Source organism: Danio rerio, chromosome 14 (genome assembly GCF_052040795.2).
Source record: "Danio rerio strain M-AB ecotype USA chromosome 14, GRCz13ab, whole genome shotgun sequence".
In the NCBI taxonomy this organism is placed as follows: domain Eukaryota; kingdom Metazoa; phylum Chordata; class Actinopteri; order Cypriniformes; family Danionidae; genus Danio; species Danio rerio.
The window spans coordinates 19,580,973-19,602,085 of record NC_141034.1 but is presented as its reverse complement, the minus strand read 5'-3'; the positions used below and the strand labels follow the sequence as shown (position 1 = coordinate 19,602,085).

At 35.4% G+C, this 21,113-nt stretch overlaps 1 protein-coding gene across 1 annotated transcript; it reads right to left on the bottom strand.

The window, feature by feature from the left end:
• Positions 1–3,488: 3,488 nt before the first annotated feature.
• Positions 3,489–20,752, bottom strand: si:ch211-255i20.3. The gene is made up of 5 exons (XM_087281374.1): positions 20,473–20,752; positions 15,663–15,754; positions 15,425–15,550; positions 3,990–4,136; positions 3,489–3,814 (listed from the first exon to the last, which is right to left on the bottom strand). Exons 1-5 carry the CDS (start codon positions 20,618–20,620, stop codon positions 3,665–3,667), a joined length of 663 nt encoding a protein of 220 aa, XP_087137500.1. The 5' UTR covers positions 20,621–20,752; the 3' UTR covers positions 3,489–3,664.
• Positions 20,753–21,113: the final 361 nt, after the last annotated feature.

Sequence of the window (21,113 nt, the reverse complement as noted above, 5' to 3'; positions counted from 1 at the left end):
AATGAACCCTCTGAATTGTGTGGCCTCTTGTGTGCATATTTTGGATATGCACTCAAAAAAACGATTGATGGAATTGGCAAGATGCACATAAATTCTAAAAATGTGCAAAAAAACAACAACATATGCACATATCTGAGTAGGATAAACTTTTTATCGATAAGTAAAGATGTGTAAAAAACTGCGATGGAAACATTTTTATGTACAAATTCCATTATGCTCATTAAAAAAGGTCATGTGATTTTGTTAAAAGTGATGATAAAAATGTGTGCAAATGGACAAACCAGCAGGCCGAGCACATTATAAAACATCTGAAATAATGTTTTGGTCATTCTAAAACGCCGCAACCATTTCAGTAATAGTTTTATTATATTATTAATGAACTCCAGAATCAAGAGCATCTGTACTCCGCGTCTTACGCCTTCAAACGCCACTGCATGTAGCATTGCCTTCTGCGGTGCAAGTCATTTATTAAATGAAAAAAAGATTCTTGCAGCTTCTCCTACCGCAGCAAATTCCGTTTTTACTGATGATATTTGGCACCAGGTAATCAGGAAGTGACGATTTTGTTCTCTTTGACTCGTTGGATAGAAACACTGCTTTATTCGCATGTCTTTTATACGATAATCCAGTTTTACGCAGAAAGTTAATTTGCATTTTTGGATGTAAACATGTAAAGCTATTGTTTGTGTACTCTTATAAATCATTAACAACTTATATTAAAAAAAATATTGTTATTGTTCAATATGAAAAAATAATTATTGAGGTAGCTTTTTTGCCGTATCACCAAGCCCTACTTAAACCTGCATTTTCAGAAATTTAGCAGATCAAATTAATCAGCAATTGTTACAAATATTTAAAGTTCATCATCAACATCAGCTTGTTGAAACTTTATATGCGTGCTATGGTCATGAGTAAGAAAAACATTAGAACATGTTAAATAAAGAGATAAATGAAAATTAAATATAATACAATTTCTTTAAAGAAAAAAATAAAATAATTTTGGGTAATCCTGAATGGGGTATACTGTATGCACATGGACTTTTAATTTTAGCCAGCCAGCCTCTTCTATCCAGCCAGCGCTTACGGGGAACTGTCTTTAAATTCAAAATTGCCACGTTTAAGCTCTTATTTCTTTAAAAATCAGTGATCTTCACTGACTGATTAATATACAATATAAAGTCGGTCTCAGACCAGAAAAGAATCACTGTATTAAATTCTATTTTCCCCTGCCTGGTCTAAAAAAAATTGTTTTAACCCAGTTTTTTCAATGGAGTTTCTGCGCTTGCCTGCTGATCCTGATGGTGCTAGCGGTTACAGTCTTTCATCTCGTTTTACGTTTGAATAACTAAAGGCCGGCTCACACTGTGAGATTTCAGCCACGATTTTGTCATCTGAGACAAATTTGGGCAATCCTAAAAGATTCCTGAAATCCTAGGCTAAAACCTGTGATCTTTGATTGTTGGTTTGGCATGTTCACAGACAGCCACTTGGTGCCTGTTGCGATCTGATTTTTCCTCTGATGAAGTTCTGGCAGTGTCAGAAGATTTCAGAGACAACTCAAACAACCACGGGGAAATGTCAAAATATTTTTTTCTTCCTGGTTTTATTATTGAGACACGCTGTGTGCAAAATTGCTGCTACAGATTGTTTACGTTTGCTGCGAGGAATCATTTCAAAATGCGGAATAGTGAAAGTGTCAAGGGTGGATGACGTCAAATTCAATGGCCAGTTTCTTTTGTGTTTGGCGTGTCTTCATTAGCCAGGCCAGTGTTGGGCCAGTGCGAGCCAGCGCTTTTATCAGGCCAGGCCGGGCCAATCGCCCGGGAGGTTGAGCAGTGAGGCTGAAATCATGTCGCGTTTCCACTGTCGGGCTAGTAGCTTGCAGCGTGTCACACAAACCCTACCCCCAGAAGGACCCCCGAATCAAACGTCACACAACCCGCCCACTTCAGCGGGAATCAGGCAGATAAAGCACATCATCGCATCATCACAAAGCGATTAAAATGAAGACAACCAAAACAAACAGACAACATGTTACTGTACAGCATTACATTATATGTCTACAAGCACAGGCCTGTGTGTTCTCATACTCACCGACCGACTGTTGGCATTGTGGATCCAGTGGTCTCGCCACTTACGGAGGGACCCAGCACAGTGAGCGCACCATTCATAATATAACACCACAGAAATTCTCCATAATAATAAGAAAATGTATTTTATAACATCAACGTTTAGATAGACGCTGTCAAACATTCAGCTCAAATGCTCTGGAGAGACCTGAAACATATTTTTCCCTAGGCTATATGACACTTAATATTAGGTGATTCCCCTTTATTTAAAGCTGTTGCATATTATTCTGTGATCTTTAAGTAAAGGAGTTTCAGCACATAAGAGCAAGTAATAAAATATAGTCTATATTTCGTTGCACTCAGCAGCTTTGCACTAATAAAGCTCTAGGCCTAATATGTATTTAAAATTTCAGTTTTAAATTTTACCACATCATATATAAACATAAACACTTGTTTGAGGACACAGAACACATTTTGTATTAGCAGTTTTCCCCGATGCGTTTCTAGAGGCACTGCGCGCGCAGGACTGGATGACAGAAAAAAAGGTTGCCAATAGTTTCTGCTTTCACTCACCCAAAAATACTCTGTTTGCACTATTTGATTAATAACATTGTATCCAAATACTTTATAAATAATATTTTAAACCTTCTCCAATGTTTATTGTTTTATTATAAAATATCTCAAATCTTTTTTTCAGATAGGCCTTTGTAAAATGAAAGTTAAATATGGCTTTAAAACGGTTTATGTATTGTATAAATCTACATTGTTATAGCTAGCTTTTGTTTGTATATATTGGTTTATTTATTTAATGCGATTTTATTATATCCGATATTTGTAATTCTTTAAATGATTTCAATATAGCTTAGGCTACCTTATCAAGATATGACACTATTGTTTTGAGTCTAAAAAAGTGGAAAGCCCCCCTTTGGCCCGATTAGGCCCCGTAAGTGATAGTGGAAAATACAAGGCGACTGGGCTTGGCTCGCCCTGGCTCGCTCGATTTAGTCGCGATAGTGGAAACGCGGCTATTGTCATTCAGTCTGACTTAATGACAGCTGAGATCTTACAGTGTGACATGAGAGCCATGTTCGTGCAGTTTGACATCCAACTAACATTGAGGATTATAAAAAATCCCACAGTGCGAGTCGGCCTTAAATCAATGCTTAAGTCTGTTTAACTGATTATATTGTAATTACATTACAACATCATGTAAAAGGAACCTTATGAAATTGAAAATAATCACATTAAGCTTTTACCGGAAGTTTATCATTGCTGAAAAACATCAGCTGTGCACATAGCACATTGAAAGATACATAATCTTTTAAATAATGATACTTTGGTGGAAACTATAGCAAACCAATAAAGCTTCAAATAAATATTCTTAGTTTAAAGCACAACTTGAGTGAGGTAAAACACAAATAAGAAGACTTAGAGTTTTATTAAGTATGTTAAGTGAATTTATTAACATCAGCCCAAAAACATTTTTTATTTGTTTTACAGGGTAAATGATAGTTCCCTCTCAAACGAGCTAATTTATCAAAATGCTTCAAACTGTCTTAGAATTATTTAAACAAGCAGTTAATCATTTCATAAAGCTAAACCAACTTCTTTTCGATGAAAAAGTCTTTGAGGTTTTTCATTTGCCAGAATCCAACAGAGAGCAGTATTGATGTCTGAATAATGGCCCACCACAAAACGTTTCCATTCGTTTCCTCGCTCATTTGGCGAAACTTCTCCTCACGTTCCTGGTTGCAGTAAAATAAACAGATACAAATTGCACATAATTACCACGAGAGTAAGTAGTACACCTTGGAAAATGTGGACTGATGACACTCGGTCTGGTTCTCATTCAGATTCTTGCGAGCAGAAAATATGGTAACATTTTGTTGTCAGGCCAATATACAGCATGTGTTTGCTTACCCTTTGGAAATCTTGCTGTCTGCTAATGTAACGCATCTGGTCAATGAGATGTTGCAGGTTGTACTCCATTGCTTTTATAGTATCCTTTGTCTTGGCAGCATTAGGATCAATGGTGTGTTCACCCATTTGAACGTCTAAATGCACTTTCTGTGAAAAAAGAGAAACGAAAAAGCTTTTCGCACACATCTGAAGCATGTTAAATTCTAGGAGTGTAAGATATGACAAAAGCCTCATATCACAAAGTAATCTTTTTTTTTTTAATTATAATAAACACTCAACGGCCACTTTATTAGGTACACATTACTAGTACCGTTTTGAACCCCTTTTGCCTCTAGAACTGTACAGAATAGATTTAACAGGGTACTGGAAATATTCCTTAGAGATTTTGGTCCATATTGACATGATAGCATCATGCAGCTTTATGTGAATCTCCCATTCCACCACATCCCAATGGTGCTCTATTGGATTGAGATCTGGTGACTGTGGAGGCCATTTGAGTACAGTGAACTCATTGTCATGTTCAAGAAACCAGTCTGAGATGATTTACGCTTTATGACATGGGGCATTATTCTGCTGGAAGTAGCTGTCAGAAGATTGGTATACTGTGGTCATAAAGGATTAGTCATGGTCAGCAACAATACTAAAGTAGGCTGTGGCATTGACACTATGCTCAATTGGTTTAAATGGAACCAAAGTGTGCCAAGAAAATATCCCCCACACCATGACACCACTACCACCAGCCTGAACCCTTGATAAAAGGGAGAATGGATCCATGCTTTCATGTTGTTTGGCGCCAAATTCTGACTACCATTCTAATGTCGCAGCAGAAATCAAGACTTATCAAACCAGGCAACGTTTTTCAATCTTCTATTGTCCCATTTTGGTGAGCCTGTGTAAATTGTAGCCTTAGTTTCCTGTTCTTAGCTGACAGGAGTGGAGACCTGGAGTTGTCTTCTGCATCTGTAGCCCATCTGCCTCAAGATTCGACGTGTTGTGCGTTCAGAGACGCTCTTCTGCATACCTCAGTTGTAACGGGTGGTTATTAGGCTGGCTTGTGTAGCAAGCCAGACTACTGTTATCCTATTAAACTTATTATTATTTTTATTATTAATATTATTATTCTTCTTCTGAGACTAAAAATTAAACTCTATCTCCACCTAGACCTTTCAAGCTATGACCATCAAACTCGGGTCAGACCTCCGAACTATTCTGACTCGAGTTGCTATATCCTTTCCGACTGATCCGACTTTCGGTTTTCCGAAAAACGTCCCGGGACCGTCGGAAAAATCCCATAGACATAACATTGGATCAAACTTTGTGACCTCATAACTCCGCATCAGAATGTCACACAGACTTCTAACTGGGCTCATTTAACTCAGACTATCAAACTGCCAATGACTGACCATCTTTAAACTTTCTGGCCACGCCCTAGCAACCACTTTTGGACCCTAGAAACTGTCCCATAGACTTCCATTGCAAAATACTCTCATTGACTTTACATGGGATCAAACTTTGTGAACCCATAACTCTGCATCAGACTGTCCTACAGACTAATGATTGAGCTCATTTAACTCAGTCTAGCCAGCAGCCAATCACTGATGGCCTTTTAACTTTCTAGCCACACCCTAACAACCAGATACTGCACCCTAGCAACTGTCCCATAGACTGCCATTAAAGAGGTTCAGACTGATATTGTCATGCTGCAGTGTGATAGAGACATGGGGGTTGTGTTTAACTGTTCATACGGACAAGAAGCTTTGATACATCATCAGTCTAAGCTGTCAATCAACTCCATAGCAACAAAACAGACTAACCTAGCAACGATATAATAGCAGCTATATCTCAGCATCAGAACATCGTAGAGAGGCGGGGGTTGGCTTGTTTGAATCAGGCTCGCACACCATCTATCTATCTATCTATCTATCTATCTATCTATCTATCTATCTATCTATCTATCTATCTATCTATCTATCTATCTACCTCTACCTATCTATCTATCTATCTATCTATTTATCTATTTATCTATCTCTAACTATCTATCTATCTATCTATCTATCTATCTATCTATCTATCTATCTATCTATCTATCTATCTCTAACTATCTATCTATCTATCTATCTATCTATCTATCTATCTATCTATCTATCTATCTATTTATCTATCTCTATCTATCTATCTATCTATCTATCTATCTATCTATCTATCTATCTATCTATCTATCTATCTATCTATCTATCTATCTATCTATCTATCTATCTACCTCTATCTATCTATCCATCATGCTAACAACATGCTAATTCATGCTAGAATCATGCTAGTTACATGCTAATTCATGCTAGAATCATGCTAGTCACATGCTAATTCATGCTAGAATCATGCTAGTTACATGCTAATTTATGCTAGAATCATGCTAGTCACATGCTAATTCATGCTAGAATCATGCCAGTCACATGCTAATTCATACTAGAATCATGCTAACAACATGCTAATTCATGCTAGAATCATGCTAGTCACATGCTAATTCATGCTAGAATCATGCTAACAACATGCTAATTCATGTTAGAATCATGCTAGTAGCATGCTAATTCATGTTAGAATCATGCTAACAACATGCTAATTCATGCTAGAATCATGCTAGTAACATGCTAATTCATGCTAGAATCATGCTAACAACATGCTAATTCATGCTAGAATCATGCTAGTCACACGCTAATTCATGCTAGAATCATGCTAGTCAAATGCTAATTCATGCTAGAATCGTGCTAACAACATGCTAATTTATGCTAGAATCATGTCAGTAACATGCTAATTCATGCTAGAATCATGCTAGTAACATACTAATTCATGCTAGAATCATGCTAACAACATGATAATTCATGCTAGAATCATGCTAGTAACATGCTAATTCATGCTAGAATCATGCTAACAACCTGCTAATTCATGCTAGAATTGTGCTAATTTATGCTAAAATCATGCTAGTAACATGCTAATTCATGTTAAAATCATGCTAGGTACATGCTAATTCATGCTAGAATCATGCTAGTAACATGCTATATCATGCTAGAATCATGCTAGTAACATGCTAATTCATACTAGAATCATGCTAGTAACATGCTAATTCATGCTAGAATTATGCTAACAACATGCTAAATCATGCTAGAATCATGCTAACAACATGCTAAATCATGCTAGAATCATGCTAACAACATGCTAATTCATGCTAGAATCATGCTAACAACATGCTAATTCATGCTAGAATCATGCTAACATTATGCTAATTCATGCTAGAATCATGCTAACAACATGCTAATTCATGCTAGAATCATGCTAACAACATGCTAATTCATGCTAGAATCATGCTAACATTATGCTAATTCATGCTAGAATCATGCTAACAACATCTATCTATCTATCTATCTAGCAACAAAACAGACTAACCTAGCAACGATATGGCACCAGCTATATCTCAGCATCAGAACATCGTAGAGAGGCGGGGGTTGGCTTGTTTGACTCATGCTCTTACACTATCTATCTATCTATCTATCTATCTATCTATCTATCTATCTATCTATCTATCTATCTATCTATCTATCTATCTATCTATCTCTATTTATCTATCTACCTCTATCTATCTATCTATCTATCTATCTATCTATCTATCTATCTATCTATCTATCTATCTATCTATCTATCTATCTATCTATCTATCTATCTATCTATCTATCTATCTATCTATCTATCCATCATGCTAAGGACATGCTAATTCATGCTAGAATCATGCTAGTTACATGCTAATTCATGCTAGAATCATGCTAGTCACATGCTAATTTATGCTAAAATCATGCTAGACACATGCTAATTCATACTAGAATCATGCTAACAACATGCTAATTCATGCTAGAATCATGCTAGTCACATGCTAATTCATACTAGAATCATGCTAACAACATGCTAATTCATGCTAGAATCATGCTAGTCACATGCTAGAATCATGCTAACAACATGCTAATTCATGCTAGAATCATGCTAGTAACATGCTAATTCATGCTAGAATCATGTTAACAACATGCTAATTCATGCTAGAATCATGCTAGTAACATGCTAACTCATGCTAGAATCATGCTAACAACATGCTAATTCATGCTAGAATCATGCTAACAACATGCTAATTCATGCTAGAATCATGCTAGTCACATGCTAATTCATGCTAGAATCATGCTAGTCAAATGCTAATTCATGCTAAAATTATGCTAACAACATGCTAATTCATGCTAGAATCATGCTAGTAACATGCTAATTCTTGTTAGAATCATGCTAACAACATGCTAATTCATTCTAGAATCATGCTAGTAACATGCTAATTCATGCTAGAAGCATGCTAACAACATGCTAATTCATGCTAGAATCATGCTAGTAACATGCTAATTCATGCTAGAATCATGCTAAGAACATGCTAATTCATGTTAGAATCATGCTAACAACATGCTAATTCATGCTAGAATCGTGTTAATTCATGCTAAAATCACGCTAGTAACATGCTAATTCATGTTAAAATCATGCTAGGTACATGCTAATTCATGCTAGAATCATGCTAGTAACATGCTAATTCATGCTAGAATCGTGCTAACAACATGCTAATTCATGCTAGAATCATGCTAACAACATGCTAATTCATGCTAGAATCATGCTAGTAACATGCTAATTCATACTAAAATCATGCTAACAACATGCTAATTCATGCTAAAATCATGTTAGTAACATGCTAATTCATGCTAGAATCATGCTAACAACATGCTATTTCACGTTAAAATCATGCTAATAACATGCTTATGTATCTATCTATCTATCTATCTATCTATCTATCTATCTATCTATCTATCTATCTATCTATCTATCTATCTATCTATCTATCTATCTATCTTTTCATACTTTTTAAAACTGTTTAAACTAAATAAACTATTACCGTCAGGCTTTCACAAGCCAGCCTCAAAGTTTGTTCTCAAACTTTAAGAATCTAGTTAATATTATTATTCTTCTTCTGAGACTAAAAATTAAACTCTATCTCCACCTAGACCTTTCAAGCTATGACCATCAAACTCGGGTCAGACCTCCGAACTATTCTGACTCGAGTTGCTATATCCTTTCCGACTGATCCGACTTTCGGTTTTCCGAAAAACGTCCCGGGACCGTCGGAAAAATCCCATAGACGTAACATTGGATCAAACTTTGTGACCTCATAACTCCGCATCAGAATGTCACACAGACTTCTAACTGGGCTCATTTAACTCAGACTATCAAACTGCCAATGACTGATCACCTTTAAACTTTCTGGCCACGCCCTAGCAACCACTTTTGGACCCTAGAAACCGTCCCATAGACTTCCATTGCAAAAGACTCTCATTGACTTTACATGGGATCAAACTTTGTGAGCTCATAACTCTGCATCAGACTGTCCTACAGACTAATAATTGAGCTCATTTAACTCAGTCTAGCCAGCAGCCAATCACTGATGGCCTTTTAACTTTTTAGCCACACCCTAACAACCAGATACTGCACCCTAGCAACTGTCCCATAGACTGCCATTAAAGAGGTTCAGACTGATATTGTCATGCTGCAGTGTGATAGAGACATGGGGGTTGTTTTTAACTGTTCATACTGGCAAGAAGCTTTGATACATCATCAGTCTAAGCTGTCAATCAACTCCATAGCAACAAAACAGACTAACCTAGCAACGATATAACAGCAGCTATATCTCAGCATCAGAACATCGTAGAGAGGCGGGGGTTGGCTTGTTTGACTCATGCTCGCACACTATCTATCTATCTATCTATCTATCTATCTATCTATCTATCTATCTATCTATCTATCTATCTATCTATCTATCTATCTATCTATCTATCATGCTAGTCACATGCTAATTCATGCTAGAATCATGCTAGTTACATGCTAATTCATGCTAGAATCATGCTAGTCACATGCTAATTCATGCTAGAATCATGGCAGTCACATGCTAATTCATACTAGAATCATGTTAACAACATGCTAATTCATGCTAGTTACATGCTAACTCATTATGAATCATGCTAGTCACATGCTAATTCATGCTAGAATCATGCTAACAACATGCTAAGTAATGCTAGAATCATGCTAGTCACATGCTAATTTATGCTAGAATCATGCTAGTTACATGCTAATTCATGCTAGAATCATGCTAATAACATGCTAATTCATGCTAGAATCATGGTAGTAACATGCTAAATCATGCTAGAGTTATGCTAACAACATGCTAATTCATGCTAGAATCATGCTAATTAATGCTAAAATTATGCTAGTAACATGCTAATTCATGCTAGAATCGTGCTAGTAACATGCTAATTCATGCTAGAATCGTGCTAACAACATGCTAATTCATGCTAGAATCATGCTAAAAACATGCTAATTCATGCTAGAATCGTGCTAGTAACATGCTAATTCATGCTAGAATCATGCTAGTAACATGCTAATTCATGCTAGAATCATGCTAACAACATGCTAAGTCATGCTAGAATCATGCTAGTCACATGCTAATTTTTGCTAGAATCAAGCTAGTTACATGCTAATTCATGCTAGAATCATGCTAGTAACATGCTAATTCATGCTAGAATCATGCTAGTAACATGCTAAATCATGCTAGAATCATGCTAACAACATGCTAATTTATGCTAGAATCTTGCTAATTAATGCTAAAATTATGCTAGTAATATGCTAATTCATGCTAGAATCATGCTAACAACATGCTAATTCATGCTAGAATCATGCTAAAAACATGCTAATTCATGCTAGAATCGTGCTAGTAACATGCTAATTCATGCTAGAATCGTGCTAGTAACATGCTAAATCATGCCAGAATCGTGCTAGTAACATGCTAATTCATGCTAGAAACGTGCTAGTAACATGCTAATTCATGCTAAAATCGTGCTAACAACATGCTAATTCATGCTAAAATCATGCTAACAACATGCTAATTCATGCTAAAATCATGCTAACAACATTGTAATTCATGCTAAAATCATGCTAGTAACATGCTAATTCGTGCTAGAATTATGCTAGCAACATGCTAATTCATGCAAGAATCATGCTAACAACATGCTAATTCATGCTAAATCATGCTAACAACATGCTAATTCACGCTAGAATCATGCTAACATGCTAATTCACGTTAGAATCATGCTAATACCATGCTAATTTATCTATCTATCTATCTATCTATCTATCTATCTATCTATCTATCTATCTATCTATCTATCTATCTATCTATCTTTTCATACTTTTAAAAACTGTTTAAACTAAATAAACTATTACCGTCAGGCTTTCACAAGCCAGCCTCAAAGTTTGTTCTCAAACTTTAAGAATCTAGTTTACTGTTGCCTTTCTATCAGCTCGAGTCACTCTGGCCATTCTCCACTGACCTCTGGCATCAACAAGGCATTTGCACACACAGAACTGCCGCTCACTGGATATTTTCTCTTTTTCTCATCATTCACTGTAAACCCTATAATTGGTTGTGCATAACAATCTCAGTAGATCAGCAATTTCTGAAATGGTGGCCCGTCTGGCACCAACAATCATGAAATATTCAAAGTCACTTAAATCACCTTTCTTCCCTATTCTGCTGCTTCGTTTAAACTGCAAAAGACCGTCTTGACCATGTCTACATGGTATATGAAGAGTTCAGATGCAAAAGCCGCTAAACTCCAGTTCAGCCAAAACTGAGATAATGACATTGAGTAAATGCTTTAGGCACGAACTGTAGTACACCACATAACAGTTTGTTGGCAAAAGCCTCTAAACGCCACTTGCGTTTGACAGCAAAAGCGGCCATATCCCAAGAACCAATCAGAAGGCGCGAATCGAATCATATGTGTTCAATGTAGCGGTGCACTGATACGCCGGCTTTTATAACGAGAGTGTTTTATTCTGCGGTCGATTTCGATTTTAAAAGGCGGAGTTTGATGAACTGGATGAGCCTGTCCGACTGTCAGTAAATGGAACCATCCATGAAAACATCCCATACCCCAAAACTGTGCATTACAAGAAAAAGAAAACACAGTGTACAGTCGGAAGTTTAATATGCATTCATAACAGTTTTTTTTTATGCGCAGCGGCACTGCTTTGAATGAATCCAATTTACTATGCATTAAACAGCAACTGCGTTTCACGAAACACTAAGATGTCGAGTTGTATTGAGTTAAGATGTCTTTAATCCCACATGGATGCTATGAGAATAAACAAGAGGCCAAGACCATAAGTATGGTGAGAATGAATGAATGACAGCTTCTAAAATTGTCTGAGAGGCACCCCCTTTTTGTCCAGTAGGCCTACCTTGGTTTTTTATTTGCTACTTTAAGCTATTTTTAAAAGATAAAGATAATGTATAAAACTATTCATTATTTATATTACTTCATAATACCAAAATGTCTGATAAGCTTTTTATATTAATGAACAATGCACAGATATTGATGTTTCATAGTTTACAATGTTTGCAATGTTTACATTGTTTTACTTACATTAAATCCCAAATATCAGACATGACAACAGATTGTTAAGATTTTATTATTGTCAGTTCATGGTTTCTGCTATATTCATTCTTCCATGGCGGGGTGCCACGCCAAAATTCATCCCGTCACGGCTACATTACAGTTTCTCACCCAAAACATTAGATTTTTTAAATAGTGGGTAATAATTGCACCAAAACGTATTAAAGTGTAAGTGAATTATAACAGCGCAAACTTTTCTGTAACCGTAGTAGTGCTGTGCGTCATTTGTTTAACCCTTTAAGATGACGTGCTGATTGGCTGACAGACAGGTGCGTGATGCGTGAGGCTAGCAAACACGACATATAACCGTTTCACTTTACTTCAGGACGCATTAATAACGCTCTGTTGGTTTATTATAGGTTCATAAGACATTCATAAAATTCCTTGCAAATCTAATAAATGTTGGAGATATACTTGTTACATAAACGCACTAAATCGCACTCAGCAGCGTTTGTTTGAGAGCGCACAAGAAGATCTGCACACTATTGAAGTGGCTTATATTTGAGGTGGCGTTGCTAGAAGTTTTGTGCACGAGCAGAGGAAATCGGCAAGCAAGCAGAGATTCACATAGTCGTACATGTAGGTTATTACATAAATGCGATCTCCACTTCTAATACTGCGCTCACAACATGTGGCATTGAAATAACGGCACAGGTATTTGGTAGATCTGTGTAAAAAAAAAAAGGCCTGCCGCCACAGCTGGAAAAAATCCTGGAGGAAACACTGCAGTTTTAATGTTAATGAATAATGCACTTGACAGATTTCTTTCAATAATTGTCCTTTTGCTGTGTCCCTGGTTTATCAGAGGTTACCTCAGCGGAAGGAACCATCACTTGACAGATTTATATATTTTTAATTTTAGGTGTTTTATGTTTCGTAAAAAAAAATCTAATTGCATCTAAAGTGATTTCAACCATTTACACTGTTTTATCTCAATAGGTGGATTTAGAGGTTTTTGCAAAAAAAAAAAAAAGTGTATTTAGCTGGCTTTGACGCAAAAGAAAATTTACCTTGTTAAAAACCAAAGAATTGTCTAAAGAGATATTTTTGCAAAAAGTTTTTTATTTACTCGCTAATAACCCTATCATTAGCTATAAAATGAAACTTCTAAACCTAATCAAAGGAGCCTGATAGAAAATGCTCATTTACAAGGCAAGGCAAGGCAAGTTTATTTATATAGCACATTTCATACACAATGGCAATTCAAAGTGCTTTACATAAACAAAAATAAAAGAAAAAAGTAAAATAAAAATAAAAACAAATAATAAAAATGCATAAAAACAAAACAAAACATAAAAACAGGTAAAATGTGATATGAAAGAATGAAGAAGAAGAGAAAAACATGATAGTGCGATCTGTCGGACGCAGCACAGTGCTCATTCAGTAAAAGCACAGCTAAACAGATGTGTTTTCAGTCTTGATTTGAATGTGCCTAATGTTGGAGCACATCTGATCATTTCTGGAAGCTGATTCCAGCAGCGGGGGGCGTAGTGGCTAAAAGCCGATTCACCCTGCTTTGACTGAACTCTTGGAACTTCTAGTTTATATGATCCTAAAGATCTGAGTGATCTGTTAGGTTTGTATTGAGTGAGCATATCTGTGATGTATTTAGGTCCTAGGCCATTTAGTGATTTATAGACCAGTAATAATACTTTAAAATCTATTCTGAATGTAACTGGCAGCCAGTGTAAAGACCTGAGGACAGGTGTGATGTGCTCTGATTTTCTGGTTCTGGTTAGAATTTTGGCTGCAGCGTTCTGGATGAGCTGCAACTGTCTGACTGTCTTTTTAGGAAGACCAGTAAGGAGGCCGTTATAGTAATCCACCCTGCTGCTGATAAAAGCATGAACAAGTTTTTCTAAATCTTCACTAGAAACAAAGCATCTGATTCTTGCTATGTTTTTGAGATGATAGTATGCTGATTTACTGACTGCTTTGATATGACTGTTGAAACTCAGATCTGACTCCAGAGTCACACCAAGATTCTTGACCTTATTTTTTGTCGTTTACAAAAAAAAGAGCTCTGTTGGATTTAAAGGGTTTTGCATCTGAACTCTTCATATGTGTGTATGTATGTGTATATATACCTAGAAATGTACTCATTCAGTATGCCATACTGTATTTGTTATATTACTTCATTTTGAATGTCAGGGCAAACATTTGATTAAAAATGTAAAAGCGTAAAATTAATTTTTATAAATAATAAAACACTTTTTCAAAAACTAATGTCCAACTACAGTAAAAAGTAGAAAAACAAATGGTAAAATAAAATCTAAACATTTAACATTGTACTTTCATTGCAACTTTCTCGCAATGTTGTTATCTGCTTCTGCATCCCGATAATTGTGTATAATATTGCGCTCATATAAATTATAAAAAAGTGTTATCATGAACAATGTATTCTGTGAAACTACACAATAAACAATAATGTTCCTACAATACTTAGAGATTTTGTCTTGTTTTTAATCCAAATAAAAAATTAAACATATGAAATATCTAAAAAACAATGAGCATTTTCAAGACTTTCTAGATTTTGTGTTTTATAATAAAATTAGTAAAATTAGATAATTTTTTCCTTAAAGATGATCTGCTAGTGGGATAATTAAATAATCTTATTTCAAACTGAAAACAAGATTATTTTATTTATTCTAATGGCAGATTATTTAGCTTGTGTTTAAGGACAAACTCACTTAATTTTGCCTTATTTTAGAAAAAAAAAACAATATTTATTTTTTATTAAAACAAGGTTTAGGAATTTGTAGATATTTTTACTCGAAACAAGACAAAACTATTTATTTTAAGATTTATTTTTTCCAGTGATAAAGGACTTTTTATTTTGTCCATGTTCTTAGAACTCACCAGACGATCTCCGGCAAATACAGAGAACCTGGTGGAGTTGGACTGCATGCACAGAAAATGTTGACCCGAAGCAGGGGATGTAAAGGTGAATTTTCCATACCTCCCAAAGCGTTTTAACAAGACCACCTGCCAAATGACAGAGTATATCAGAAGAATTGTTCCAGATGGTAAGACTTAAGAGTTTACTGTGTAATTCAGAGTTATGTTATAAGTGCAGGAGGAGCTGAATGCTTCAAACCTCATGTTGAGGGTCTCTCACAGTTACAGTCAAACCAAGGTGTGGGGTATTGCTCTTTTTGTTCTCATCCCAGTACTCAAGCCTGAAAACACCTGAATGGAGGAGAAACCAAAACATTTGTGATACTGTTGTTTTAATACAAATTCTTTATATGCAGTTGAAATCAAAATTTTCACAGTGTGTCTGATAATATTTTTTCTTCTGGAGAAAGTCTTATTTGTTTTATTTTGACTAGAATAAAAACAGTTTTTAAGTTTTAAACCCTCATGGGGTCCGTTTTTTGTACCTCGCTTAAATGATTTAAGATGATTTGGCAGATTCTGGATCTTTTAATCTTGATAACTGATCTCTGGCTAATTTAGTTTTTCAAACAAGTTCGCGAATGAGATTAAAATGTCTGGATGAACTGATCTGACATCTGAGAACTGGACAGATCTATCGATCTGCGAAATGATCAGCAATGCAAATGATTGACTGACGACACAACAGTGTAATGACATCATCGGATTAATATTCAATAATCCACCTGATCAAAATGACATAAGTTTGCAGTAAATCGTTTGTTAAATATGATACGCAATAACACCTTTGTTTTGGGCTGCAGGCTTTACACTTTCTTGTGTGTTAAGAGTATTTAGCAGTTATTTAGTTTTATATTTAGAGCGGTTTAATCGACGTAATTACTGGCTGTTAAAATTTTAAAGCATTTTGATATTGGTGAAGGTTTTTGAAACTTTTGCGAAGCTACAAATCACCGGCATATTATCTGTCTAAACGTAAATGACTACATAAATTATTATTCCTTTAGAAAAACAAACAAAAAAATTCTGTACACTTTTAGCATTACCTTTTCTTAAAATGACCCAATCTACACCTGTTTATATGATATAAGCCTGCTCCTGAGCCGGTTTGGGCTATCAGAACTGTTGCTTTGACAACAACTCTCAATGAGTTTTTAAGAACGAAATGGCCCTCGATCGTGTCAAATCGTCAATAACCAAATCCAGCTGAGTAATCCATATACGAAAAATGGAACACTGCTGACTCTAAACAGGAAGCAGCCAGGTTCAACCAATCTGAGGTCACCGAACAAATTTCCATTGTGGTCTGTGCTATTTGCAGTGTGTTTTTGTATTTGCAAACACGATCTCACAGCAATTTGTAACTTTTTGATTTAGTGGCTAATTCATATGAATTCGTACCATCTCATTCATACAATTTAGTACTATTTGCATTTTAGTTGCTATTTGTTTATTTGAGTGCACACCTACTTTTTAAAATGTTACATTTTTGTATGACTGAACCAAGCAGCAACCTCCCACTCTTCCTCGAGAAGCTAATAAGGAAGTAACTGATACTGAAATTCACCAAATTCCACTTGTCCTGGCTCCATAATAGAACAGATTTCCATTGAGCCCACTGTTAAAATGGCCAACTTTACGGCAAAAAAAAAAGGTGTTTACAGCCTGGTACAAAGAAAGATATTGGTTCATATAGGGTATCCTTCATGACAACTGAGGGGGTGTAAATTTTTGTATGAATTTAACTCCTACATTTCGTTTATATTAAGTCTGCATAGTTAAGGTCGTATCCACTTGAGACACAGCTAGGTCTCGCTACTCATCGTTATGCCACCTCGCTGAACTCGGCATGTACTGTACATTGTATTTTTGTTTTGATTTATGTAGCTTTACACAGTCAATTGCCTTTTGGAATTATTTCCTACAATTATCCGATAATATGACATGCTGTGTGCACCTAATTGTGCCCACAAACTATTCACATGGTCTCCATTTCCTAGGTGAGTGAAATCATTTACTTATACCATCTCTATAAATGAATTTGTTTTGTTTAGGATAATTTATAATTTCTTTAGAACTTGTCTGCTCTCCAGAATTTGACAGATTGATTAGCTGTAGGCTATAAAACGGTCATCTGAAATGTTATCATACATTATTTTACCTAGATTTCATAAATAGCCTTGCATTTACTAACACAGACTATATTTGCAGTGTTTGGAAGTAATTCACGTTTTCCTCTTGTAGAAAAATGTCATAAGAACAACGCTTAGGGCCCTATCATACACCCGGCACAGTGTGGCGCAAGGCGTGGGCAGTAGTCTTTTGGTAGTTTCAGCTTGGCGCAAGAGTCGTTTTGAGGCGTTGCGCTACGCTGTTTAAATAGCAAATGCATTAGCGCTCATTTTTGAGCCCATAGGCGTTCTGGTCTAAAAGGAAGGCGTTCTGAGGCGGACCGCTGGCGCGTTGCTATTTTGAGAATCTATAATAGATTTTTCATTACACCAAAACTAACCCGGTCTAAACTCTGGCGCAGAGTTGCGCCTCGCTTACGCACTGCTTAATACGCACAAGAGAGCAATAGGCAAATATCGAGAGCAATAGGCAAATATCTTTACATATGAAAAAATGTAAATATTAAGAATATATATAGGATATAATAAGAATAGATACAGAATATAAATATAAAGGATTAAAATATTACAAAACATATTATTTTCTAGCCTACAAATATGAAAAATCACTGCTTTTATGTCTTCTTCATCTCGGGAGGCTTTTTCAGTTCATTCATGACAATTTGCTTTTGTATAATGTTATTATTATTAGCAGTATTATTTATTATATCCGTATTTATATTTGTTTTATTAAAAACAAGCTTAGATTTGCCCACCTGTCAGGTTTTAAACCATAAGGGGCAAAGCATGTGTTTTAGGATATAACTCAGGTTTTTGAGCACATTTTGCTATTATTATTCATTTATTCGTTTGCTGGAAATTAGAACTGAATTTAGAATTTTGAAACGAATATTTGCGCTTAACAAACAAAAGTATTTATTTATAGACTAATTGATGTCTGTGCGTAAAGGTTTCCCTATCCAACAGCAAAAGTGATCCATTATCTCTCATTCTCACGCAGTAGATGCTCTGTTTAACAGTTTTCTGTTAAAAAACTGTTAACTGTTAACTGTTTGCTTGTGAAATGCTAATTTTTTCCACTTAGACTTACTTTGCGTCCTCTAAATAGTGAATGCGCTCTTGGCGCGATGCAGCTGACTCTTAAAGGGAATGGGAGATGAGATTTTAATTGGTTTATTCTCAAAACACACCTATAACTCATTAAGAAAATAAACTCAACCCTTTTAGAACATGCGACGTGGCACAAGGCAGATTTCCCATCCTTAAATTAGCAAAAACGCATCCTGACACGCCCTGAAATCGTTTGTGCCCTGCGTTTTGCGCTCTGCGCATGGACCATCAAAATAGAGCCCTTAGTGTCTCAGTGTGTTACAACAGTGCTTTTAAAAGACTAAACACTTTATTGATATAGTATACAGTCAAGCACATGTGGTTAGAATACAAACGAGTCGCAGTTAATGAAGTATTAAGCTTTTCTTCCAAAGAAAAGCCCATTTAAGCAGAATGCTAGCAGGCGTCCGTGGCTCCGCTCGCACTCCGCCTCCTGTCCTTGCCCTTGTTGGTTACCTCCGGTGGGTGCGATGAAGTGCGAACAAAATGGTGCCGGTTGGCCACGCCCCTTGTAGTTTCATTTGCTGTCTTCAGAAACTTTTGGGTGATGTCACGGATACTATGTCCAAATCTTTTACAGTCTATAGACTGACCCCGTACGAATTAGCCACTAAATTGACAAAACAAAAAATAGTTACGTTTCCTCATGAGATCAGGCTGGTATTTGCATGTGTTGTGAGACTTAGCATGTGTCAAATTAATGAAGATGCTTTCTCAATTTGTTAGTGCTTTTCTAATTGCATATGTTTCTTAACTTGCAGTGTATTTAAGCTCTCCCAGTTACCATAGAATTTTCTTTTTATTGTTTTCATTGTGTCAGAATAAAAAGTTGATACAGTGGCACCACATGTGTCACTTATCCTCCTATAATTATATCACGCTATAATATTGAGGAATGATATATTGACCATATATTACCTAAATTTTATTTTTAGAGCTTTTATTTAGATTATTTCGTAAATGTTTCTTGTTTTCAATTTCAGCTTAAATTGCTGTCTAAAATCACATACCACACAATAAACTGTTACTTTTAGTTTAAAATTCTTTGCAATTGTTTTATATTAGTTCTATATTAGGATGAATGAATTATTATGCCGCTATGGTGTAACTGTGTTCTAGACCATAAAACCTTTTTTTGTTTTTTTTTCTTATTTTACTTAAAATAAAATAAATGTTAAGTGGAAAAAGAAACATAAAATGGTGTATAATAAAAAGTGTATAAAACACAATTTAAGCTACTTTATAAAATAAATACTTTATAAAATAAATTTAATTTAGATGAAAGCAAAAGAGACATTTAAATAACGTAATAAAACTGAACAAAAAATTCACAAGTAAAGAATCATTTTTTAGATTGTTACTTTTAAATTACGAGTCTGAAATCCCCTGAATTTCCTCTGGCCTCAGGTTACCTGGTTCCTGTTGTCCAGATACGTATGAATATTCCAGATGTATTAGATATTATGCAACATGTACCTTTAGAATTTATCTTGATATGTATACATAAAGTAATCATTTGTCTTCAAAGAAAGTTATATAAAGCCTAAATATGTCTACAGATTAACACTTTTACGTGTATTAAAAGTATTATTTTATTATTAAACTGAATGTATCAAACTGACTTAAATCATTTGTAATATCCTAGCCTACAGCGATACATTTTCAGGAACTATTTAAGATCAAATAACTGTAGAATAACCCACAATTCACGTATAATTGAATAAATACACCTAATACTGTATAACAGCACAATTCATCTTCACTGACCTGTCACCAGTGTGTCCACTGGAATCTCCTCGATGATGCACTTTTCCTCTTGTTCCCCTAAATCAAAATACATAGCTGAAGCCAAAATAACAAAACTGGCTAGCAACAGTCCTGTCAGACTCCCATTCATTACAGTAAAACAATTCATTTTTAAAGTAGGAAATCTTCAAATAAGACTAACAGATGGGAACTAGTAAAGCTGTAGATGCGCTGCAGATTTAGTGTGGGAAAACTACAGCTGCGGTTTGCAAAGTTCTGTTTAAACAAGGTTAAGGAAAAGAATGATAAGGCTAATCCGCAAGCTAACAATGTTTAGTTGGTTACACTTCATTTTGCTGGTTCTTTTTGATATTCTGTCGAATATAACTTTGCAACTATATTTAAACAACTCTTAGAGTATTAGGAGAGTATTTCTAGATTAGGTTTAGATTAGAAACTTTTAAGGTAGGTTTAGTTGGATGAGTTGACAATGATTTTTTTTTCACACAGACACAAACATTCAGAAGAAATACATTTTATTCATTTGTATTTACAACTTATATACAGTTTTGCAGTTATTGTACAGAATTCATCCACTTATGCAACATATATTGACAAGAACAGAGTAGTTTGAACTAAAGATGTGTTTCAGCTTTTGAGTG